At 36.7% G+C, this 26282-nt stretch overlaps 1 protein-coding gene and 1 non-coding gene across 2 annotated transcripts; both read right to left on the reverse strand.

Moving 5' to 3' along the window:
- Nucleotides 1-9966: 9966 nt before the first annotated feature.
- Nucleotides 9967-10039, reverse strand: TRNAK-CUU (transfer RNA lysine (anticodon CUU)). The gene has a single exon. It is a non-coding gene; the product is annotated as a tRNA-Lys (tRNA).
- A 915-nt stretch (nucleotides 10040-10954) lies between these two features.
- On the reverse strand, nucleotides 10955-16248 carry LOC107788032 (acetylornithine aminotransferase, mitochondrial-like). The gene is made up of 3 exons (XM_016609672.2): nucleotides 15678-16248; nucleotides 14467-14901; nucleotides 10955-11867 (listed from the first exon to the last, which is right to left on the reverse strand). The coding sequence occupies exons 1-3, from the start codon at nucleotides 16098-16100 to the stop codon at nucleotides 11328-11330; spliced, it is 1398 nt and encodes a 465-aa protein (XP_016465158.1). The 5' UTR covers nucleotides 16101-16248; the 3' UTR covers nucleotides 10955-11327.
- Between the last annotated feature and the right edge of the window lie 10034 nt (nucleotides 16249-26282).

Raw genomic sequence — 26282 nt, forward strand, 5'->3', positions numbered from 1 at the left:
TACGCACATTCAGAATATATTATTCTTTTTTGGAAAAACAACTACATTAGTTAGCCAGTCGGGATACTTTACCTTTCGGATTGAACCGATGTCAAGTAGTCAAGTAACCTTTTCTTTAACAAACCTATTTTTGACCTCGGCTATCAGGTGCTTTTTCTGCCTTACCAGTGGGATACTTGGATCCATGCTTAGCTTGTGCACGACCATCTCTACTGGGATACCTGCCATATCTTCATGTGACCATGCAAAACAATCAACGTTAATTTTAAGAAAATCAATAAATCCTGACTTGAGCTCGGGGTTGAGGCATGTCCCCAAGTGGAATTTTCTCTCTAGAAATTTTTCGAACAACGCCACTTGTTTGAGTTCTTCTGCCGTGGACTTGGTCGCATCTGTCTCTTCTGGCACCTGAAAATATTTTGGTACCCGGTGGGGTTCCGACGACTCCTCCCCTTTATCATCTTCACTTGGCTCGGGAGCAGGCGTCGGTTCCTACAATTGTTATGCGTTGAGTTCCTTCCCTTTACTACTGAAAATAGATACCGCGTTCATTTCCCTTGCCGCCGATAGGAGATTGCGTACCTTCGTCTTCCCGGACTAGAACAACACTTACTACTACCTCCGAGACTGCTAAGTATATTAGCAATTGTTCATCTTCCTCCGATTTTGATAGTAATGAGGGGCTCGATAGATACCGTTTCTAGTCTTTTAGAGCCTGTTGGCATTCTAGAGTCCATTTGAAGTTGTTCTTCTTCATTAGAAATGAGAAGAAGTGATGACATTTTTTTGAAAATCGGGAAAGAACCTGCTCAGAGCGGCCAATCTTTCGGTTAGCCTTTGGACTTATTTTATGCTTGTCAACTGGTCTGGGATATCCTCGATGGCTTTGATCTTATCGGGATTGACTTCGATCGTTCCTTATGACACCAAAAAACACAATAATTTACCAGAGCTAACTCCAAACGCACATTTTTCGGGGTTGAGCTTCATGTTGTGCTTCCTTAGAATGTCGAATGTTTACTGGAGATGTCTTAAATGGTCACCTGCATTCAAAGATTTGACCAATATATCATTTATGTACACTTCCATTATTTTACCTATTTGTTTTTCGAACATCTTGTTCACGAGCCTCTAATAAGTGGCTTCAGCATTTTTGAGCCCAAGGGGGATCACACTATAACAATAAGTGCCAAAGTTGGTGATGAACGAAGTTTCTTCCTGATCTTCCAGGTTCATCTTAATTTGAATGTAGGCGGAATAGGCAACAAGAAAACTCATTAACTCGTGTCCGGCCGTGGCGTCGATCATTTGATCAATGTTTGGCAGTAGGAACAAGTCTTTCGGGCATGCCTTATTTAAGTCCTTATAATCTACGCATATTCAGAATTTATTATTCTTTTCGAAAAAACAACTACATTAGTTAGCCAGTCGAGATACTTTACCTCCCGGATTGAACCGATGTCAAGTATTCGAGTAACCTCTTCTTTGACAAACCTATTTTTGACCTCGGCTATCGGGCGCTCTTTCTGCCTTACCAGAGGGATACTTGGGTCTAGGCTTAGCTTGTGCACTGCCACCTCTACTGGGATACCTGTCATATCCGAATGCGACCATGCAAAAGCATCAACGTTAATTTTAACAAAATCAATAAATCCTGACTTGAGCTTGGGGTTGAGGCTTGTCCCAAAGTGGAAGTTTCTCTCTAGAAACTTTTCGAACAATACCACTTGTTCAAGTTCTTCTGTTGTGGACTTGGTCGCATCTGTCTCTTCTGGCACCTGAAAATATCTTGGTACCTGGTGGGATTCCAACGACTACTCCCCTTTGTCATCTTAACTTGGCTCAGGAGCAGGCGTCGGTTCCTGTAATTGCTATGCGTTGAGTTCCTTCCCTTTACTACTAGAAATCGATACCGCTTTCATTTCCCTTGCTGCTGGTTGATCCCTTCTTATTTGTTTGATTCCATATGGGTAGGGAATTTCAGCATTTGGTTGTATGTTGATGGCACGACTTTCGTCTCATATAGTCATGGTCTACCAAGAATTATGCTGTAGCCCATGTCGCCGTCCACCACTTCAAATAAGGTAGTCTTCATGACCCCTTCGGCATTCGTGGGCAGCAAGATCTCCCCCCAGGTCGTTACACTTGCTAAGTTGAATCTGAGGAGGAGTTTTGTTGTCGGAATGATGCTTCCGGTTAGCTTGGCTTGTTCCAACACTCTCCATTGAATGATATTGGCTGAATTTCGTGGGTCCACCAAAACACGTTTAATTTTAAAATCTAGAATATTAAGAGAAATTACCAGGGCATCGTTGTGCGACAGAATGAGTCCATCCACGTCTTCTTCTGTGAAGGTAATGTCGTCTTCTTCAGCTGATCTGCATCAACGTATTCTTTTGATTTATCCCTGTTCTTTTCCTGATCTCGACCTTTGGTTGATGCTAAGAACTCGAGCTGATCATCTTCTATCCTTATCTTTGATTCGTAGCAGTTATGGACATCCGCCCATGTGGTTGCTTGGAACTCGAGCAAGCTTTCTTTCAGCTTTAGGGAAGCTTCGGAGCTCCTCGGGTTCAACCCCTTAGTAAATGCCTCAGCTGCCCATTCATCTGACATGACTGGTAATAACATCCATTCTTTCTGGAACCTGATCACGAACTTTCGCAGAAATTCGGACTCTCCTTGCAAAATTTTGAATATGTCCGCCTTCCGTGCATGGACCTTCCTGTCCTTAGCATGGGCCTTGATGAAAGAATATGCGAGCATTTCAAAGGATCGATCTAGTGTTCAGGTAGGAGAGAATACCATGTCAAGGCCCCCATCGTGAGGGTTTCTCCGAATTTCTTCAACAGGACAGACTCAATTTCATGTTGAGCCATGTTGTTTCCTTTCACTACCGTTGTATAAGTTGTGATGTTCTCTTGAGGGTACTAAGTTCCATCATACTTCGGTATGTCCGGCATTTTGAACCTCTTCAGAATCAATTCTGGTGTTGCACTCTGAATGTCAATTGTGTGTACTTCTTCGAGTCCAGTCTCTTCAATACTGGTGGTGCACCCAGAATTTTGATCTATTCGGGCGTGGAACCTCTTTTGCATTTTGGTCCATCAGCTCGTTCATTTCCCTCATGAATCTCATGTGTTCGTCCTGGAAGGGATCATTGTCATTGTTACCGGATCCGTTGCTGATCTCCCAAATTTCGTTGAAGTTGACTTCTCCCCTCGGGGTGTTGTTATCAACCTTTTGAGTTGTTTGATTTGCGGGAGCGCGGGGAGGAATAGGGCCTCTTCCATTTGCATTGTTGGAGGCACATGACAATTCCTGTATCAGTTCTGTCATGGCCTGGTTTTGCCTTAAGAGATGGCCCATGATGGCCTTTTGTTGCTCCCTCAAGATCCTTACTGTTTCCGCAACGTGCTCGTTCTTAGCATCATCAGGAATTGTCTCCCGCAAATGTCAGGGATAACGCCTGCCATGGACCGGAGTTGCTATGTCCTCCTCGTTACGGGTGTCACTGATCGAATCCTCATGTTGAGACAGATTCTCTTGCGCCTCAACATAGTGTGTGATGTTGGCATCATTAGCTGCCATTTTGTTTTTCTATTTTTGCTATAAAACAAAGAATCAAGAACGTTAGCCATAGATGCAAGGATCAACTCAATTACGCAATTGTCTAAGCCCCACGGTGGGCACCAAATTGTTTACTCGTAATATAGTACAGTTCAATTTATAGCGTGGCTTATAGACAAGCAAATCAATTCGATCGCAAATATGATAAATGAATTAAATAAACTATAAGATTTAGCGTTGAAAACGAGATAAAATAGCAGATAGCTTGGTTCTGGGAGCAAGGCTTCCAGAGGCAGCAATAAGAATAACGTTAGACAAAAAATAAGTATTATTTATCTCGGAATAGTATGTAGCATAAGTTTGTCATAGATTTTTGTGTCCTACAATGGTTGTTGAATCCACTATTTACAGCTATAACTAGGGAACAAGGTCCTAGGATCAAGCCCCTCTTAAATGACAATGATGGGGGCTAACGGCAGGCCATGAATGACAAAATTCTCTATAACGGCTGCGTATTTAATACTAAGAAATATTCTTCATTGAATATCATCTGGTGACAAGTATTTGTTTGCTCTTGTTGATAATTTTCCCTTCGGGATCTACCCGGTACCAACCGAAACTGTTGTCCTCGGTCTTGGTTTTTACTCACTTATCTTTTGTCTGTCCCCACCCCCACCCCTCACCCAGTCCATGTGTCACTCTATCATTCGAGCATTTAATATGAACTGATTTACCCTATACACATCCTCTGCACCAATTAATTTAGGAGGATAATATGTCGTGGAGGTTGACCTCTGCTGGGCACTTCTCGACAAGAATTTCTTACCTATATCTAATAGGGATTATCAAGGAGATACTTGTAGACAAATTTAACAATAGTCACAGATTCATTTGAGTTCTCTTCCAAGGAAGAAAAAAACACAAAATGTTTGGCTCTGCTGTCATGTGAAATCACCAACCAAAGCTTTTTTTACAACTAAAACATCTGTGATGACTAAGAATCTATTTTTGTTCGAATTTACGAATAGAAGCATGGCTAAGCAGATTCTCCAAGGTGAATGGAGATGGAAAAAGTGCAAGCTACATCTGGAATGGTGGAATCTTACTGCAGGTTGTATACCGAACTCCCTAACTATTAAAACCAGTTGGATTAGAGCCATGGGAGTTCCTCTACATATGTGGTCGCAGAAGATCTTCAAATAAATAGGAGATCTTTGCAAGGGTGGAAAGCTACAGAAGAAGAAACAGATCTTAAAAACCATCTCAAGTGGGCTAGAATTAAAATCGTTGGCGACGACAGAAATATACCTAGTGAGGTAGTGATTGAAAGAGATGGGATCGGATTTTTCATCCCAATCTGGGCTGAAAAACATGCAAGATTTGAATTGAAGCCGACATCAAACTCAAAGATCATCGGAGAAGAAAAGGGCTCGAAGTACCTAAAAGACCAATGGACAAAGGAACTCTATGAGCTAGTAAAGGAGCAGGGTAGCCAGATAGTTGTAGGTGGGATGGGAAACGAGCATGTGAGGTGTACTCTTTCGCATTTCAAAAATAAGGGAAAGGCACGTGATTTGCACATGGATGGTCCAGGGTTTAAATTAACAGATTTGGGCCTTAATGAACCCAATTCTGAGAGGAAATCAATTGGTCCAGACACTACATCCCAAGTCATTTTTAATGAGTTTTTATGGAAGTCCACTGAAGACAAAAGACTCGTCTCTTTTATAGAAGAGTTGGTATGTGTTTCTTGCTCGGACAAGGTGGCACTTAAAGAGATCAATGCAGGGGCTCTTAACCCAACTGAAAATCTCAAAATTGTGCCACATGCAGAGGCACAAATGACTCGCCACGAGTCAGAAGGTGAAGCAGAAGCAGGGATACAGGGAAAGAAGGCAGACGATGATATGGCTTGTATTAAAATAGGGGAAGGCCAATTTGGTAGCAAAAAGGAGCAACAAAAACATATGTGTCATCTTAATTCTAGAATCAACGAGCAAGATTAGGAAGTGGAGGATGTTGTACCTCTTATAGTACAACACCATGACTTATTAATGGAAAAAGAGATAGACGCGATACTTTGGGTTCATCATAATATGATCAAATTGGGCAAAATGTTCGGGGTAGATTTTCAGGGCCATGAAGAAGAAGCTCTGGAGTTACTTATGCAAATAGATAGCTGCAGACAAGTTAGAATATTGGAGACAGATGTGGATGTTAAGAAACAAAGATTCAAAGGTACATTGGAGTTAAAAGGTTTAGCCTCTTTTGATGTTAAATTCAAGAGCGATGGGAAAAGAAATAGGGGGAAAGATCTGCCTATTATTGTATTATGAAGATCAATTTAGTATCATGGAATGTAAGGGGATTAAATGACAAGAAGAATATGGGGATCATAAAGAGCCTAGTGCTCAACTGGAAGGTAGACATTATTTGCCTGCAGGAAATAAAATTAAAGGGGGAAATTAAGGAGTTTGTCAGTCAAATTTGGGGTGGGAGATGGGTGAGGTATGCATGTATAAAAGCTAGTGGCACGAGAGGGGGTATTATGATGCTACGGGATTGCAGAGTTTGAAAAGGGAAGGTCTTACAGATTGGTGCTTATACTTTGACATGCAAATTTGAGGCTCTTTTACAGAAGTTTGCATGCCATATAACAAGGGTATATGCTCCCAATTGTAAAATAGAAAGGAGAATAGTGTGGAGGAAAATTGATGCAGTGAGAGGCTTGATATAAGGTCCTTGGGCAGTTTGTGGTAACTCTAATGTCACAAGGTACCCATCTGAAAAAGGGACTTCTTGAGGAGGTCAAGAGCGATAGTTGAATTTTCTGACTTTATAGAAGACATGGAGTTGATCGATCCTCAACTAAAAGGGGGTTCTTATACCTAGTTCAAAGGGGATAATCATACAACTGCTTCTAGAATTGACATAATTCTAATTTCAGAAGAATGGGATGACATTTTTAGAAATATCAAGCAAACTTTCCAACAAAGGTTGATTTCTGACCATGTCCCTGTGTCCTTACGTTGTTGTGCTTGGGAGAAAACTAAATCATATTTTAAGTTTGATAACTGGTGACTGAATACTGAAGGTTTTGTAGACAAAATTAGAGAATAGTGGACATCTTTTGATTTTTCTGGAAGGTCAGACTATATTATAGCTTGTAAACTTAAAGCTCTCAAAGGCAAGCTAAAAGACTGGAATAGAAGCAGTAAGGGAAATCTGGGAATGCAAAAATCAACGATGTTAAGTCAATTGGAAGGTTTTGATTCAATACAACAAACAAGAGCTCTAGCAGAGGAGGAATCAGTGAGGAAGGCAGCTATTCTCATGGAATATGAGGATCACCTCAAGAATGAAGAAATTGCACGATGACAGAGATCTAGGACCCTTTGGCTCAAAGAGGGGGATAGAAATACAAAGTTTTTTTATCGAACTGCTAATGCACACAAGAGATGCATCAACATTGACCAACTAGTAATTCAGGATGAAACAATGGAGGAACCAAACATAATTAAAAATGAGATTACAACAACAACAACAACAATAACCCAGTAAAAATGAGATTGTTGAATTCTATAAGAATTTATATAGAGAGCCTGAAGAGTGGAGACCTTTAGTCATATTTGACAATTATCCTACAATTTTAGAATAGGATAAGGAGTGTCTACAAAGCAAATTTGAGGAGCAAGAGGTCATGAGTTGCCTGAAGATGTGTGCAAGTATCAAGTCCCCAGGTCCTGATGGATACACAATGGACTTCTTCATCAAGTATTGGGATATTTTGAAGCAGGACATTATGGAGGATTTCAATAACTTCCACTCCCAAGAAATGTTTGAAAAGAGCTTCAATGCAACATACATAGCTCTGATTCCTAAGAAGATAGGGGCTAAGGAATTGAGAGATCTCAGGCCTATTATCCTGATAGGGAGTTTATACAAGTTGATCTCAAAGGTTTTGATTGAAAGACTAAAAAGGATGGTAGACAAACTAATGGATACACAACAAATGGCTTTCATCAAAGGAAGACAAATAATGGATGCAATTTTGATTGCTAATGAAGCTGTGGATTCAAGAATCAAACAAAAAAGGCCAGGAATTATGTGTAAATTAGATATTGAGAAAGCTTATGATCATGACAACTGGAAATTCCTGCTGAAAATATTAGAACAAATAGGTTTTGGGGAGAAATGGATCAATTGGATAAAATTTTGTATCTCTACTGTCAAATTTTTCATCCTCATAAATGGTTCCCTTGAAGGTTTCTTTCCTGCTCATAGAGGTTTACGACAAGGAGATCTCCTATATCCCTTTCTTTTCATAATAGCCATGAAAGGTCTGAACAATATAATTAAGACAACAAAAATCAATGGATGGATTAAAGGTTTTGAGGTTGCCAGAAATGGAACTAACAGTCTAGAGATCACACATCTCCAATATGTTGATGACACTCTAGTCTTATGTGATGCTGAAGATGAGCAGTTGAGATTTTTTAGAGTTATTTTGGTATTGATTGAGGGTATCTCAGGACTTCACATTAACTGGAAAAAAAGCCACATTTTTCCCATTAATGTAGTTCCTAATATGGAACGATTGACACTAGTATTGGGAGGAGAAGTAAGAACTCTACCTACTGTTTATCTTGGGATGCCTTTGGGTGCAAAATCTAAATCCAAAGAGATTTGAAATTCTGTTATTGAAAAATGTGAGAAGAAGTTGTCCAGGTGGAAAGCACAATATCTATCAATGGGAGAAAGACTTATCCTAATTAACTCAGTACTAGATTCACTTCCTACATATATGATGTCACTGTTTCCAATTTTACCAGGAGTTACTCAGAGATTGGACAGACTCAGAAGGTCTTTCTTTTGGCAAGGGAATAAGGAGAAAAAGGTTTTCCATTTGGTCAAATGGAAATCTCTCACAGTTGGAAAAGGTCAAGGTGGTTTGGGTATCAGAAACTTGAAGAATCGAAGCAAGGCTCTCAAAATAAAATGGTTATAGAGACACTCCCAAGAACCTCAAACTTTATGGAGCAATGTGATCAAATTCAAATATGGTGAGGAAGATAATTGGGTGTCAAAGGAAGTCAGTACATCATATGGAGTTAGTGTGTAGAGATCTATTAGGGCACTTTGGCCTATAATAAAGAACTACTCTTACATTAGAGTGAATATGATAACAAAACTTCATTTTAGAATGATAACTGGTTGGGACATGGATGTTTAAAGGAACTTTTCTCTTATACGTATAGTCTGGCTCAAAACCAACAGAAGACAGTAGCTGACGTGTGGACTTCTCAAGGCTGGGATCTTGTACTTAGAAGATTGTTGTATGACTGGGAGATAGTAAGATTGATTGACTTTTATAAGAATCTGGAAGCATTTAAGGGAATACAGAATGGGGTGGACTCACTATGGTGGCAGAGTCACAACAGAGGAGTTTACAAGGTGAAGGCAGCATATAAGATTTTGAATCACACTGATTTACAGGTAACTAATTGGCCGTGGAAGCATATGTGGAGAATCAAGGTAACTAATTGGCCATGGAAGCATATGTGGAGAATCAAAATTCCCTACAAGATAGCTTGTTTCACTTAGCTACTAGCAAAGGAGGTCGTTTTAACCCAGGATAAACTCATAAAGAAAGGGATCTCATTGTGCTCAAGATGCTTTCTATGTGGGAAAAATGGTGAGATAGTTAGCCATCTATTTTTACATTGCAAGATAACAGACCAACTATGGAAAAACTTTATTAGTCTCAGGGGTATTTCATGGACAATGCCCTGTAGGATTACTGAAGTTCTTTTCAGTTGGGATGAAGCTGGAGCTGAAGCAACAAACAGAGATAGATGGAGGATTGTCCCAGCATGTATCTGGTGGACAGTCTGGAAAGAGAGGAATTCTAGATGTTTTGAGGACAGAAGCAACTCAGTGCAGAAGATGAAGCTTAGTTGTGTTCTACTCTTTTGTTTTTGGTGTAAACAGATTTACGCATAAGATACTGTGTTAATCCTAGATATTCTAGGGTTTTGCTAGGATTGCATATCAGTTCTCTTATTTCTACTTACATGTAAATATGGTTTTCAATACGACCTATGTACAGATTTTATTAATATATACAAGTGTTTGATCTATGCGATAAATGTTTGTGACAGTCGCCAAAAGAAACATGGAATTGATTCCAGTTGCCAAATAAAATTAATCAAATACTACACTTCATTGCTACTAGGAAAAAATGTAGAAATAGTATCGCCAAAACCAACTCATATTTAATGAACTGCCAGCATAGAGGATAATCAAAGAAATAAGCATTTCAATTTGAAAAATCCAATGCGGACATTGAATAGCAGAATAGCAACAACGATTGAGGTCAGCCAAAAGGTAACGCTACGCCCACCGTGGGGCTCGAACCCACGACCACAAGGTTAAGAGCCTTGCGCTCTACCAACTGAGCTAGACGGGCTAGATGAAGAATACGTGCATATATTCTTATTATTCTACATCGAAAAAGAAAATAAAGAGACGAAATGAATTAGTTCAACTCAATACGATTTTCTGCACATAAATTGGAAAACTTGGTCCCTTGCTTCAGTAAACTAAGCCATTTTGTGATGTGAATGGCAAGGGGAAATTCTCGATGCATTTTTACTGTATCAAGTATTTGAACAAAGTTCATTTTGGTGAATTCTTTTCCCATTTTTCTGGTTGCTATTGGGTTATATGTTCTGAAAATGCAGTTAGAAAATTTACATTGCTGTTTTTTCAATTTTTATTTTCACAAAACACGTAGGAAACCGTAAAGGAAAAAGAATACCACATAAGAACCAATCATATAAAAGATGAACAAAATAAGAGAAAACTGAAGTAAGGCAACATGTGCAAAGAAATTGCAAAATAAAAGAAGCTTTTGTCAAAGTTTTTTCACAAAAACGAGGGGAAAGTTTCAACCTACCTAACAAACCAAGTTAAAGCAATTCCTTTATCCAAATTCTGCCGCAGCTGTGCACGCGTTGGTCAGTGCAACAGATACATTGGGTTAGATTTGCCACTAAAAGCAGAAGTAGAAACTCTTATGCCAAGACAGTATTCTGGGAGCTGGGAAGCAATGACATTGTACTAGATCTGTTGGGTTAGATTTGCCACTAAAACACTAAGACCCAAAAATATTTTCATCTGTAAAACAAAAGACTGGCACACGTACAATTGAAGTTGATAGTGACCATACAGCGGCAATAGAAGATGGTATTGAGTGCATTTGTGCATAATGGATATCAGACTCAGAATGCTGGTGAGACAGTTGAATGGTCACATATTTATGAGTAACAGAGCTAGTTTGACACTGAGAGATGCAATGGCACAGAGAGAGTCGAGCGCCATCTATGTGAAGTGGAAAATTTTAAGCTCTTTCAAGGTAAGGTTGCAGCGTGAGACATCATGTTTATTCATACACAAGTTTCAATGGATATAATCTTGTTACAATGGACACATTCCATCAGCTTGATTCAGCTGGTGGAAATTTGAAAATACATCTAAAACTCAAACTGATTCTCACTTCTACATGAAAAGTCTAAATAAGATTCCTCCTAAATGAATCTTCAGCCGACAGAATGACACAATCAGGTACAACATGAACTTCACGGAAGATGATACCTTTAACATTGCACTCATGAAAGTGATCTACATCAGCAATGGATAGAGTCCTGTGAAGCTACACATAAAGGTGAACGTGCAAGAAAACCCGTCATTCAACCCTAATTCTTGTTGGTCTTATCTAGCACAGGCAAACAATTGAATAAGATCTCAGCTGCATGGTCCAATTCTTGCTCTGTGATGGTCAATGGCGGTACAAGCCTCACAACATTTCCTTTTCCAGCCGTTAATACAAGAAGGCCAGATTGTTGACATGCATCAACCAGTGGAGATGCTGGTACATCAAGGTCTATCCCGATAATAAGCCCCACGCCTCGTACTTCTTTCACATGTGAGTTTCCTCCTAATTTCTTAACAAGCAATTCCCTGAAATATTGACCTTTCTTGGTGACACTGGCAAGGAAACTTGGTTCGGCAATCTTGTTCAGCACAGCAACTGCAGCATTGCAAACAAGAGGACCGCCAGCAAAGGTGCTACCATGATCTCCATAATTTATGGCAGCAGCAACTCTTTCAGTCACTAACACCGCCCCAATAGGTAGACCTCCCGCAAGTGGCTTTGCAAGAGTCATAATATCTGGGTATATGCCATAAGCTTCATGTGCCCAAAGATGACCAGTTCGTCCTAGGCCACATTGAACCTAATAACACAAGATACACATAGAAGCTTCAGCAGAGTTGACACATTCCGTCAAAATTAATTCCAGAAAAATTAGTGCCTTATAGTAGGAAAGGAAGCAACAACCAAGATATCAATTACCAACATAAAGTTTGAATGATGGCATTATATCACTTCTTGTTATAGGTAGGCAGCACTTTTTGTGATGCATTTTTATAGGTAGATAGCACTTGTACTTCCTTCTTTTTGGGATAAGTAAGATGCACTCATATTTTTCATTGAATCATTTATCTATACAATTCAATGTAATAAAATCTTACGCAATGAACATATAAAACCTTATTCTCGTATACCAGCTTATGGTAGAAGCTCTCTAATATTGACGACTTGACTCACGAATGATCCGACTTTCTCAAATTGTGTACTGAATCTTAAAGTTCACAACATACATGAAGAAATAAGAATAGCAAGTCTTCTTTCTGATGAAGCAATTACAAATCACTATTCATTAGTGAAACATTGTTAACCAGTACCTTCCACAACTCATAAAATTTGAATCAGGTAAACAAAAAGCTTCATTTGCACAGATACCCAAGTGATTTTAAACAGTACCAAGCAGCCAAGGAAGTACATGAAAGTATTATATACTAATTTGAAATTTAAGAATGAAGAACCCAAATAAGGACAATTTCTTTTAGTATTCTCAAGAAAAGAAGTATATCAGTCATTACTCCTGTTTATTCTAAAGGCTTTTCTCAAGAGTAGAGTGGTGAAAAAGTTAAAGATAGAAAATAGAATAATAAGTTTTAGCCTAGTTATTGAAGAACACTAGTGTATCTAATACAGTTTATTGCAACTCAACCACAAGCAGAACGGATTTAGAGGGGCGGAAGGGGGTTCACCCGAATCCCCTTCGCCGAAAAATTACACTGTGCATATAAGGTAAAATTTATTTTATATCTCTATATATTATATTTTGAATCCCCTTGACACAGCCCAAAAACATAGCTTAGTGGTCAAGGGGGTTCAAAACCTTTGTAAGGTCATTGGTTCAATTTCCATTGGCCACATTCTCTTTTATTTTGAACCCCGTTAGCATTAATCCTGCCTCCGCCACTGACCACAAACCACAACTTCATCGATTTAATATTGGTTAAAGACAATAACTGGAAATCCCATTTCATATTGCATGATTCTTATCACCCTTAGAAACAAATTCCTAAACAATCGAACAGAGGAGACTTAAAGGAGAAAACAGTTTCCACTTTCCCTTCATAGAATATAGGGAAAAAGGCCAAATATACCCCTCTACTTTCGAATATTGTCTACATTTAAACTCCGTTATACTAACCGGTCAAATTTATCCCTACCGTTATACTATCAGGCCAAATTTATCCCTATCATCAGCAAACGTTTAAAAATTACCCTTTGATGTGTTAAGTAATTCAAAATCTCACAAATTCCTTTTATTTAAATCACTTGTTGTTTTTCTTGCTCCACTATTTTCAGAAATTACTATTGATATGAATGCTAAAGTTACTAGACTATACAAATTATTCATGAATATTTTTAATTACCAATGCACACACTTTTCTTCTTGTAATAATGGTTTTAGAATTGGTTTTAAAAAAAAAATTCAACCATATACACGCTGTAGAATTCAGTGGGTCTATTTATTGTGAATTATATGCAGCTGATTATCATGTATGTATATGTATTATATTCAAATATATTTTGTCATTGTCTGGTTAGTATAGAGTTTGATCGACTAACTTAAGAGTACACAATGTGTAGGCATTTGATTAATGTTGAATTCGACGATATAAAGTCTCCTAGGAACTTCAACTTCAATCACTAATACTTGCAAAGTCTCCGTACATTTGGTGCAACGAATTCATTAAAATTGGGATGTTATAAATACTTTTAGAATTTAGACAAGCTATCTAATTTAGATTTTTCAAATAACTATACTTTGTTTATTAACGGTTGTATTATTTAATATTTTTTTCCCCAGTTCATATAGCAAGTAAATGCCAATTATTTTGAACATAGTGGACCAAGAAGCAGAATCAATAATTTAATTATAATGATTTGGGAGATTTTGGGTCACCTGGCGGATTGAGGGGTAATTTTTAAAAGTTTACTGATTGTAGGAGTAAATTTGACCCGATAGTATAACGGTAGGGGTAAATTTGGCCCAATAGTATAACGGAGGTTAAATGTAGACAATATCTGAAAGTAGAGGGGTATATTTGGCCCTTTTCCCTAGAACATATGTTAGTGGGGAATTGTCCTCTCAAACTGTTAATGGTAAGGACCATAGCACAATCCACTGTGCTGAAAATGTTAGGGATCAAGTTCACCCAAAAGCTTTTCACACCTTAACTCCAAACTGTTGAACTTTTCTAGTGGACACAACATGAAAATTCTGAACATTTTTCATATACTTGATTTCTGATGAATACCAGAGAAATTGTCTTGTCAAAAAGATGCATTAGACATTCTAATGTACATCCGTCTGTTTTTTATCAAAACATTTGTTTGTGTATATACGCTTTTTTGATGAGACATAATCATATCATAGACTAAAGTGGCAGCAATATAATTCGAAAGTTTCTTACCTCATCAAAGACAAGAAGCGAACCAACACTATCACAGGAAGTTCGCAGCGCTTGTAAGAATTCTTTTGTTGCACTATATATTCCACCTTCACCTTGGATTGGTTCAACAAACACAGCAGCTATTTTACCACTCTGAATTAGCTCTGTGGCCGATTGAATATTGCCATACTCCAGGAAGGTAACTCCTGGCATTACAGGTTCAAAAGGTGACCTGTAGTGCTCTTTGCTTGTCAAAGCAACAGCACCCATGGTCCTTCCATGGAAGCAATTGGAGAAGGCAATAAACTCCACAGGAGGTTGCTTCTCATCGGGATGAGAAAACCGTTGAAACTTCCTTGAAAATTTAATTGCAGCTTCATTTGCTTCTGTTCCAGAGTTTGAGAAGAAAACACGGTCTGCAAAAGAACTAGCAACAAGACGTTTTGCAAGCTCAAGCTGTAAGTAATAATAGAACAATATGTTAGTGTAAAATACAAAGTTCCTTTAGCAAATGGAGGATAATAGATTCCTTGAAGCCTCAATTATTAATTATATGCAGAATTACAGTTAAGAAGGTAATTAAGTGATATAGCAAGATATATACATAGAAACAACTTGAACAAACATGTATAGGAAAGCTCTGCTGAATAAGACTTTGCTCACGACTGCCTTCCAAAAAATCCATATAAAAAGAAACTTCCTCTGCTAGTAAGTTCCAATTATCATTTCAGATCATTCAGTTGCACGACATGAATCCACAATAAGCTACTGGTGTGTATTTTTAACCCGGAACCACATATACTCTATCTCTGTTCACTGAATGTATGTAATCAACTCATCACACTCTAGCGTAAGCACACCAAAATATGAAGAACAACTACAAAACTCGAACATAATTGAATTGGGTAATATTCCTTTTCCTCATTCTGACAATTTAAGAAGCCTAGACAAGACAAATTTCTACTAATCCTCAATCCCAAACTAGTTGGCTCGGCTGTATGATTATCTATGTCCATCCCACTCTATTTGAGCCTGTTGCATTCCAAAAATAGCAGCAAAAGACTCATTCTTTTTAATCCCTATACACTATAGAATTCCCAGGTAAAGCTCTTTATTAGAAGGAGAGAAAAAAATGGAAAGAAAAATTGAATCCAGTAAAGAACCTTTTTTACATCCCTGTTCACTATAATTAAACTTTCTAATCAGAGAATAAAAAAAGTGGAGGAAGTGACCTGAGGGAGAGAATAGTAAATATTGCTAACATGGGTGAGGGTATTAGCTTGTTGAGTAACAGCAGTAATCCAATCAGGATCCCCGTGTCCAAGTGCATTCACAGCAATACCAGAAGTCAAGTCCAAATACTCTCGCCCTTCTAAATCATACAATTTACATCCTTTGCCACTGGACAGAACCAACGGAACCCTAGCGTAAGTACCCACGAATACCTTGTTCGATTCCTCCATCACCTCTTGGCTCTTCGTCATTCGTGGATTGGAAGAAGAGTTGGAATCGGGTGCGTGCACTTCCACGTTAAGAGAAGCGGCGATTCTGAGGCCGAATCTACCATTGTTGAAGGAACGGTGAAGATGGGTCGAAGCCGGAGAAAGGGTATTGTTGTTGAGGAAAAGGGATGATGAATATGAATAGCAGCTCATTGCTGAAGATGGGAATTTCACAAAAGGGAGAAAGAAGCTTTTTGCAATCAAATATGTCTGCGTTAGACTGAGGTGCTAAGCCAAGGGCTTCAACTTTCCGACTAACCAAAATAAACACGTGACCCTCCGCGTTTCCTAAGCATTATTTGCAACAAAAAATATTCCGTTTTTGGAATTAAGCTAAAAGTATTTCCTCTCACCCATTTGTTTAACTACTTTTACATTATCTAATTAAAGTAAAATAAAAAATTCAAAATTAAATTATTTTTGAATATAAGAAATATTATTGTTTTATAGATAAATTAAAAATAAATGTGTGTCAGTAAAAACGAACACAGAGGTATTATATTTTTTTAAATAGTTGTGTTTTCTTGTATTCTATGTAATATTTAAATGTACTATTTTAGAAGAACTAAAAGATTGATATTGAATTCACATCCAAAATTAAATAAGTTGACCTTCCGATTTTATGTTTACCTACTTTTATGAAATTTGTTTTTCTTTTCTTTGTTTAATCTCACCGGCTAAGGATTTTGTTTCACTTTACATTGTTAAAGATACTTTTGATAATAAATTTTAAAAAATTTGAACCTCGTTCAATCCATAAATACGTACAATAATTGTTAATAAACTAATCAAAATAACTGTTGTGTTTTCTTTCAAATATTACTAAAATTTACTCTTTTTTTGTATTAGAACAAGCACTAACTGTGATTAAGAAATCGATTTTTCGTTAAATCATACGCAAAATAATCCCAACTAAACAGATTTAAAGTCTCCTAGTTTTCTTTTTTCCATCTTTTTGTTTGTGGGTTGTATTTTCCTATAATATTATTTTGTTGATAGAAATAATGAAGTGGCTGCTGCTGGGACAAGAGTTGGTGAAATGGGAAATGGGAATCTCAGCATATAGGGTTGGTGACACGTGATCCACATTCACACATGCTCGACTTGTCTTGTGTTTAATTAAAAACTCACATAAAATCAGTACTGACTAGCCTTCTCAGTTAGTCAGTTTTCTTCCACATGTTTTTCATAATTACCTTTTTCCCAAATTTCTTATTGGTAGCTCTTTGACAAATACATTATTTTGAAATCTAAGACTTACATTGATAGTCTGGTCAAGAGTCCGTTACGTTGGAAAAGTCATTCAAAGAGTTGTAATATTAAACCTTAATTATTTAGGATTTGATTTATTTAATTCATACCTAAATAAGATTTTTAGTTAAAATTAATATAGAAATAAATTTTCATGTTTCTAGTTGATATAGGTTTCGCACTATTATAAATAGGATTATTATTAACTTATTTTACGTGTGAAGAAAAGTGAAGATTTTATTGAGAGCTTTTAGAGATATAATAAAATATATTAATTCCTATTCTTTTATTAATTCTGACCCCAAATAGGGGTATTACTAACTTATTTTATGTGTGAAGAAAAGTGGAGACTTGAGGAGAACTGTAGAGCTTTCAGAAATTTATAATAAAATATTTTTCCTTCGTATTGGTTTCAGAACTTCTACGATCTTGGGAGAGAATCAAGTAGCTTCCGCTGCCGGCAGCAGCACTAGTCAATGTGTGCCACCCGTCTGGCCATTGAATATGTTAGCAAACGACGGGCCATTGATATATGCATGAGAAAAATCATACTGAAAGGGATTGAGAAAAAAAATTCAAGTTCAAAGAGACGCTAAATATGGACAACAGGAAGAAAGATCTTCTCTAAAGGTTTGAGAGAAGTGGATTACAAAAATTACAATATTGCAAGTTTAAGAGGTGCAAGCAATTTTACATAAGAGGAAGAAACTCTTCTCTAAAAGTTGGAGAGAGGTTAAAAAATAATTGAAAGTTGATTACAAGTGAATCAATAATTGGATGTTGATGGCAAAATGCATCAACGAGAGTTGGAGACATGTGCTTCAACAAAATTGGGTGTTGGTGAAAAAGTGCATCAATAGGAGTTGAAGACAGCTGCTTCAACAAAATCGAGTGTTGCTGACAAAGTGCATCAACGGGAGTTGGAGACATGTGCTTCAACAAAATCGGGTTTTAGTGACAAAGTGCATCACCGGGAGTTGGAGACAGGTGCTTCAACAAAATTGGGTGTGGGTGACAAAGTGCATCAATGAGAGTTGAAGACATGTGCTTCAATAAAATTGGGTGTTGGTGACAAAGTGTATCAACGTGAGTTGGAGACAGGTGCTTCCACAAAATTGAGTGTTGGTGACAAAGTGCATCAACAAAGGTTGGAGACATGTGTTTCAACAAAAGTAGAATTTGGAGAAAAGTGCTCCAAGACAACAATACAAACAAGTCAAACATATACAACTTTGAATTACGGGAAAATATTGGAAAACTAACTCAAAGTTGTAGTAGAAAACCTTAGTTATTTAGGATTTGCTTTATTTAATAGCGAAATATATAAACCGCCCCTTTAAGTTGTCTTTAACGATCGACCGAACACCTCAACTGAGGTCGTTTTCAGCTAGACACTTCATTCATTTACAAAAAGTATGTCTCTTAAATACCCGAATCCAACAAACCTCATGAGTGAGTTACAATCGCGGACGGCGTGTCAAACCGACCAATCATTAAATAACACATGAATTTTAAAAAGTATATATATACTAGTCACTCTCTTATTAAAAAACGGTAATTTTTTTTTTAACTAAAACTACCCATACCCCCCCCCCCCCAAAATAACGAAGTATTCCATGTCTTGTCTTATTCTTGTAAAGCTCATTGCACACTTTAATTTCTTCTTTGTCACGGTGAATAATCTGGATAAGAACAAAAACTCCATTATAAATTCTCTTGGTTAGTAAAGAAGTTCGTATATTTAACAAACTGAATCTTGAACAAATTGGAGGAGAAGGAGGTGTGAAAATTAGGTGGGGTCCACATTATTTTAGGAAAAGAAAAGAAAAACCCCTAATTTTAGGTAGGTAATTCGCATCTCAGAGAGTGCATTTCACGTGATGGGGGCTGACATGGTCAGGTATTTAGTTGATCTTCTTTAGTGAATAAATAAAGTGTCTAGCTGAAAATAGCCTCAGTTGAGGTGTTCGGTTGATCGTTAGAGACAACTTAAATGGGCTTTTTATGTATTTCACCTTATTTAACCTTGTCTAAATAGGATTTGTAGTCAGAATTAATATAGGAATAGATTTTCATGTTTCTAGTTGACATAAGTTTCGCATTATTATAAGTAGGGGTATTACTAACTTATTTTATGTGTGAAGAAAAGTGGTGATTTTGTTGAGAACTCTCAGATATATAATAAAATATTTTTCCTTTCACATTATTAAACTCAATCGTTGTATATAATTCTAATTTACGCTTCCTATCCTTTTACTCAATAAGATTATTCCTAGTTGGTGAAGAATTAACATTAGTCTATATATTTTTGTCAATCCATTTATGATACGATTAATAATGTATAAATTTGAATTTATAAGTTTAGGAATCAAGATTCTTAACAATTTTTATGATTTTTTTTCTTCTATAACCGGATAAAATCAAATATCAAAACATTGAATTTCTACATAATCCACTTGTGTTGCATTTGTATTTTTGGTTTTGTTGGGTTTTAGCTAAAAATGGTGTGAATAGAAAATGGAGGGGGAAATAAAATTTTGAATTTTCCTCATTTATAAAAGAACATTGTCTCATATCGGAGGAAAAGATATTTGAGAGTTTATATATAATTGTACTTTTTTTAGCTCTTAAACAGTTGAGAAGACAAGCCTCGCGTCGTTGCTCGTCTTCGGATATGATTGATTGACTAATTTTTTGTTCAAATTTATTTGTTAATATTAATATTTTATTAACATTTAATAACCACTTTTGTAACGGTAATTTAATGTTGCCTCCGATTTTATTTTCTCATTTTATTTTTGCAAAAATAGTCATTTACGTAATAGCCATTTTTGTGAAAGATCACCTGAAAGGCTGCAAAATTTGAGTTATACCTTTCCGTTCAACTCAAACATTTTTCTATAAATATCTGGTCATTCTCTCGGATTCCTTACAAAAAATTCTGAAGTTCTCTCTCTCTCCCTCTCTCTCTCTCTCTTTCTTTTTGCATCACTTTATATATTAAACAGTAAGTTCTTCAAAGTTTGATGCTATCAATTTTTGAGTTCGTTGGTCACTAGGGTTTCAAGTACCGCTACACCAGTGAGGTTTTCGTATTTTAACCCAGGAGAAAATAATTCTAAACCTTAGGTACTAGGAGAAAATTAAGTTTCTTAAGGAAACACTATGAATTCAGTGAGTTTAGATATAATTCTGTTTATTCTCTATTTTGTTCTTTCTTTGTTTAAGTTTTCATAATTTTAGTTTACAAGTACAGAAAGATAACAAGCTTAACGAACTTAATTTTTTATTCTATATTTTTATTTTATATATTATTCTGGAGACTAAAACCTGTATGGTTTTCTATTCCGAGTTTTGAAACCTTCGTGATTTTCTACTATATCTTTTAAGTTTTAACATTATTCTGTTTTGTTTATTATCTTTTCTTTGAAGATTAAAATCCTAATGATTTTTACTCCGTTGGAGACTAAAATCTACGCAATTTTCTACTCCAGTTTTATTCGGTTTGAAGATATAAAAACTTCACCGTACATTAAATTCGTTCATGTTAATTTGTTTTACAGAAATGACAAATGAGCACAAAAATCAGTCTGCTCCTATGGTGACTGTCAATGCGTCGACAAGTTGAACAACATATGCACTGGCATTGGCACCCGTAGAAAAGCCCAAAAAAATCGGCATTGATTTCTACCACTAGCAGCAAAAGATATTTTTCTATTTGACTACCCTAAGCCTAAAGATGTTTATTAAAAAAGACGTCACAATTTTTCCAGAACGAAGACCTGATAATGAACTTCTTCTTGTAATTGAGGCTTGGAAGCACTCTGGACTTTTATGCAAGAATTTTATTCTTCGAGCATGGAAGATGATTTGTATAACGTCTAGAGTAATGTGGAGACGACAAGAGATATATGAACTGCGCTTGAAAAGAAATATAAAACTGAAGATGTTGGGTTGAAGAATATTGTAGCATCAAAATTTCTGAACTATAAAATGGTAGATAGCACGCATGTTATTACCCAAGTCCAAAAATTATAAGTGATTATCAGTGATCTTCTTGTTGAAGATATAACCTGAATTAATACTTTTATTGAAAGTATTAATTATATTATTACTAATATATTTTTTATTTAAGGTTTGGTCATAAATGAAGTATTTCAAGTAGCGGCATTGATTGAGAAGTTGCCTCCTCTATCGAAGGACTTCAAAAATTTCTTAAAACACAAACTCAAGAAGATGTTGCTCGAAGATCTCATTGTTCGGTTGAGGATCGAAGAGGACAATAAGGCTACAGAAAAGAAAGTTTGTGAAAACTCAACAATCATGGGAAATATTATTGAATATGCTTCACAAGATAATTAAAAAAAAAGGAAGAAGCCTTTTGGACCGAAAAATAATCCGAGCAAGAAGAGGTTCAAAGAAAATTTCGACAACTAAGGAAAAAGTGGATACAAGTCTGTAAATTGTCGTGCTCCAAAGAAAAACAAGAAAAAAGGATCAAGCAAACATGGTTGAAAAGAATAAGAAGATTGATGACTTGTGTGTTATGCTTTCTGAATGCAACTTGATACGATGGAGCCACTCACTATGTTTGTGCTATTATAAAAGTATTTGCTGCATATGCTCTTGTTGCACCCGAAAAGACGTTTTCTATGGATTCTGCAACGGCCAAGATTGAAGGATGTGAAATTTTTTTCAGATAATTTCTGACAAGGTAGTGACTCTGATCAAAGTTCTCCATGGTCTTTAAATAAGGAAGAATTTGGTCTCTACCGCACTTCTCGTCAAGAACGGGTTTAAGCATATTTTTGTATCTGACAAAGTTGTTATAAGTAAGAATGAGATGTTTGTAGGAAAATGTTACCTTACTGAGGGCACTTTCAAACTAAGTGTAATGGTCGTTGACAATAATAAAATTTTAGCTTTTTCTTACTTACCTGAGTCAAATAATATGTGCCATATATATATTTGGGATGTGTTAATTATAAAACCTTGCGCACAATGATTAATTTGAAAGTATTGCTTAAGTTTGAATGCAATTAAAAAAAGTCAAATATGTGTTGAATCTAAGTACGCTAAACATTCTTACAAGTCAATTGAAAGGAATTCTGAACTTTTACACTTAATACATAGAGATATTTGTGATATGAAGTCAATACTATCTCGCGGGGAAAAGAAATATTACATTAATTTTATTGATAATAGCACTAGATACTGCTATGATTACTTACTTAATAGTAAAGATGAAGCAATAGATGCATTCAAGCAATACAAAAATGAAATTGAAACGCAACTTAACAAGAAAATAAAAATGATAGAAAACGATAGGGGTGGTGAATATGAATCTCCTTTTGAATAAATATGTTTAGAATATGGTATTATTCATCAAATAAATTTTTCTTACATGTCCAATCCAATGAAATTGCAGAAAGAAAAAATTTAATTATTCAAGGAAATGATGAATGTTTTATTGATAAGTTCGGGTTGCTGGAGGCTCACAAAAGGCGCCATTCGCCACAACTAGACAGCCAACAACAAACTTGAAAACTTTTGCATTTATAATGCAATAACTACTAAAGAAATCTTTCTCAACCACTAAAGTAGTCTTTCTCAACTACTAGAGTAATCTTCGTTAATTACTAGAACAATCTTCTTCAACTACTACAATATTTTGAGACTCTACACTCAAGTATAAATCGGCCATATCCCCATATTTTGGAGGAAGAAACTATAAGAGACTTAGCTAACCGAATATTATATCGAATCTCCCATTGTAAAACTCACTCATTCTATATGAGAAATAAAAAAGAAGAAAATCCAACTTGAGTTACTTCAAAGTGTGCGACAGAAGTGCAGGTTCCGAAACCCAAAAGGATAAAAATAGGACCAAAGATAATTGATTTTATTTTCATTAGATATGCTACTTGTAACGACCCGATCGGTCATTTTGAACTCTAGCACATCGTTCAGCAGTTTGAGGCCTTGAAAAGTTTCACTTCAGATATTATGACTTGTACGTGTGGTTGGAATGAAATTTCGGGAAGTTCGGAGTTGATTTGGAAAAAAAATTCTAATTTCGGAAGCTTTAAGTTGGAAGAATTTGACTAAGGTTTGAATTTTGAGTAAACGACCTCGGAATCGGGATTTGAAAGTTCCAACAGATCTGTATGGTGATTTTGGACTTAGGAGCGTGTCTGAAGAATTATTTGGAAGTCTGTAGTTACATTAGGTTTGAAATGACGAAAATAGGAAATTTAAGTTTGGAAGTTTGACCAGGGAGTTGACTTTTTGATATAGGGGTTGGAATTCAATTTTGGAAATTGAAATAGGTCCGTTACGTCATTTATGACTTGTGTGCAAAATTTGAGGTCAATCGGACTTGATTTGATAGGTTTCGACGTCAAATGTAGATGTTTGAAGTTCTAAAGTTCACTAAGCTTGAATTGGGGTGCGATTCACGGTTTTATCATTGTTTGATGTGATTTGAGGCCTCGAACAGGTTCGTGTTATGTATTGGGACTGGTTGGTGTGATTAGACGAGGTCCCGGGGGCCTCGGGTGTGATTCAGGGTGGTTTCAAACCAAGTTTGGGTGTTATGATGTTGCTGGTGCTGGTGTCGTGCTTCGCGATCATGAGTGGTATTAAGCGATCGCGAAGAAGGATTTCTAGGGAAGGTAGAGATTACTCATCGTGAACGCGACACAGAGGTCGTGAATGCGGAGAAAGGGCCTGAGGAACCTACGCGAACGCAAAAGGGCAGTCATGAACGCGTAGAATGAAATGGGGAGCTGGGCTTGGAGCAGTTTGGCCTATGCGAACGCGGCTCGTGGACCGCGAACGTGAAGTGGCAGGGGTCTAGGGATTTGCAAACACGACAAGGAGGTCGCAAACGAGTAGAGGAAATTTTGGAGGCTGTTGTTTCAGCCTTCGCGATTGCGATCGCGATGAAAGGCTGGCCTTGGCAGATTGTTTTAAATCGAGATTTTTGCTCATTTCACTCATTTCTCTCTTGGTTTGGGCGAATTCGGAGAGCTTCAAGGGAATATTTTCATCGAGCAACATAAGGTAAGTGATTCCTACCTATTACAAGTTAAATAAATAGTTTATATGTGGATTAGAGCATAAAAATTAGTAGAAATTGTGGGATTTTGGTAGAAAACCTAGAATTGGTATTTTTAGATTTAAACCATGAAATTGGACATAGAATTTGGGATAAGTTATATATTTGAGTTCATGGTGTTATAGGTAAAGTTTATCTTCAAAAATTTTCGGAATCCGGGCACGTGTGCCAGAGGGGATTTTATAAACTTTTCGAGCGGAGTTGGGAATTAATATAAATTGATCAATTATGGGTATTAGAGTGTATTTTGATTGGTTTGGACATTTGTTTGAATAGTTTTGGATCAACGGGCGTCGGTTTGAGGTATTAGAGAGGCTTCAGAGCCGGTTATAGAACTTCGGAGCTGTAACGACACAACTTATCATTTTGAGAATTAGCACCCCGTTCAGTGGCTTAAGATCTCGAGCAACCTCGTAATACGTATTATGACTTGCTTGTGTGGTTGAGTTTGATTTTCGGACGATTCGGGATCAAATTGGGAGAACAATTCTTATTTAAGAAGCTTAAAAGAAAAGAGTTGACCAGAGAGTCGACTTTTGAGAAAACGACTCGGGAATAGAATTTTTATGATTTCAATAGTTCTGTATGGTGATTTTGAACTTAGGAGTATGTCCGAATATTTATTTGGAAGTCCGTAATTGATTTTGGCTTGAAATGGCGAAAGTTAGAAATAGAAGGTTTGAAAGTTTGACCGGGAGTCAACTTTATTGATATCGGGGTCGGAATCTAGTTATGGAAATTTTTATAGGTCCGTTATATCATTTATGACTTGTGCACAAAATTCGAGGTCAATCGGACTTGATTTGATAGGTTTTGGCATCGAATGTAGAATCTGGATAATTCTAGAATGTTTTGACGTCGTTTTTTCAAGAATAAGTGGTATCACATTAAGCAAATGATATCCAAATTCATTTTTGATTGAAGAATTAGACCCGTATTGAAATTTCGGAGCCACAGCAAAAAGAATCGTCGAATTCAGACATCGTATGAGAGAGTTATACCCATTTTCGTGTCGGAAAATATTTCCTGTCGTTGTCAGCTTCCAGGGTAGCGTGGGGCGCTATCCCTGGCACTGGGACTGCTGGAAGTACTGGACACGGTGCCACAGGCAGCGCCCCACACCACCTGCAGCGCCCCGAACATAAAAACCCCATAAAACGGGGAGTTTTGCTATTTTTACTCAGTTTTGAGTTTGGGTAGCTCGGTTTAGGCGATTTTTGGGCGATTTTCACGGAAAAGCATTGGGGTAAGTGTTCCTTATCCTATATTGATTATATTTCATGAATCCGTGAATTTATGGAAGAAAAATTAGATTTTTATAAAATCTTCCAAAAATATAAAATGAAGATTTGGAGGTCAATTCGATATCGGAATTCGATAATTTTTGTATTGTTGAACTCGTATCGGAACGGGTGTTTGATTTTCGTGAGTTCTTCCTGGATTTGATATGTGGGTCCCATGGTCATTTTTAAAAAGGAATTTTGGATTTAATCCGGAAAATTAGTAAATTCAAATGGAACCAATTCCTACGATTTTTATTTAGTATATTGAATTGTTTATGACTAGATTTTAGCATTTTGGACATGAATTCGTGAGACAAAGGTTTATTGGAATCTTGAATTTGGTTGCAAATCGAGGTAAGTATCTGATGCACTCAAATTTCCCACCAACGGGACCGTGATGGCGCCTAATATTTCACTTACCAGGCAAGCCAACGTTAAAAAATTATTAAACTAATTCCTTATTTCCATTCAGTAAATAACAATAATTAACTAAAATAAAATATAATAAGTGCGGAATATCATAAAACTGTATTAATTACTACCACCCGGATCTGGAGTCACAATTCAGGAGCATTCTAGAATTTACTACAAGTAATAGTCTGAAAGAAATACAACTCTCTGAATGAAAGAAAAATAGTAGGACATAAAATGATAGACGGGGACTTCAAGGTCTGTGGACGC

The sequence above is a fragment of the Nicotiana tabacum genome, chromosome 13, assembly GCF_000715075.1.
Source record: "Nicotiana tabacum cultivar K326 chromosome 13, ASM71507v2, whole genome shotgun sequence".
Lineage (NCBI taxonomy): Eukaryota > Viridiplantae > Streptophyta > Magnoliopsida > Solanales > Solanaceae > Nicotiana > Nicotiana tabacum.

Bases quoted from the DNA above. Each gene is read 5' to 3' on its own strand.
- LOC107788032 (XM_016609672.2), bottom strand. From the start codon at position 16,100: ATGAGCTGCTATTCATATTCATCATCCCTTTTCCTCAACAACAATACC. The intron at 14,902-15,677 runs GTCACTTCCTCC...TATTACTTACAG, and splicing joins TTTACTATTCTCTCCCTCAG to CTTGAGCTTGCAAAACGTCT. The intron at 11,868-14,466 runs GTAAGAAACTTT...TTGTGTTATTAG, and splicing joins CGCTTCTTGTCTTTGATGAG to GTTCAATGTGGCCTAGGACG.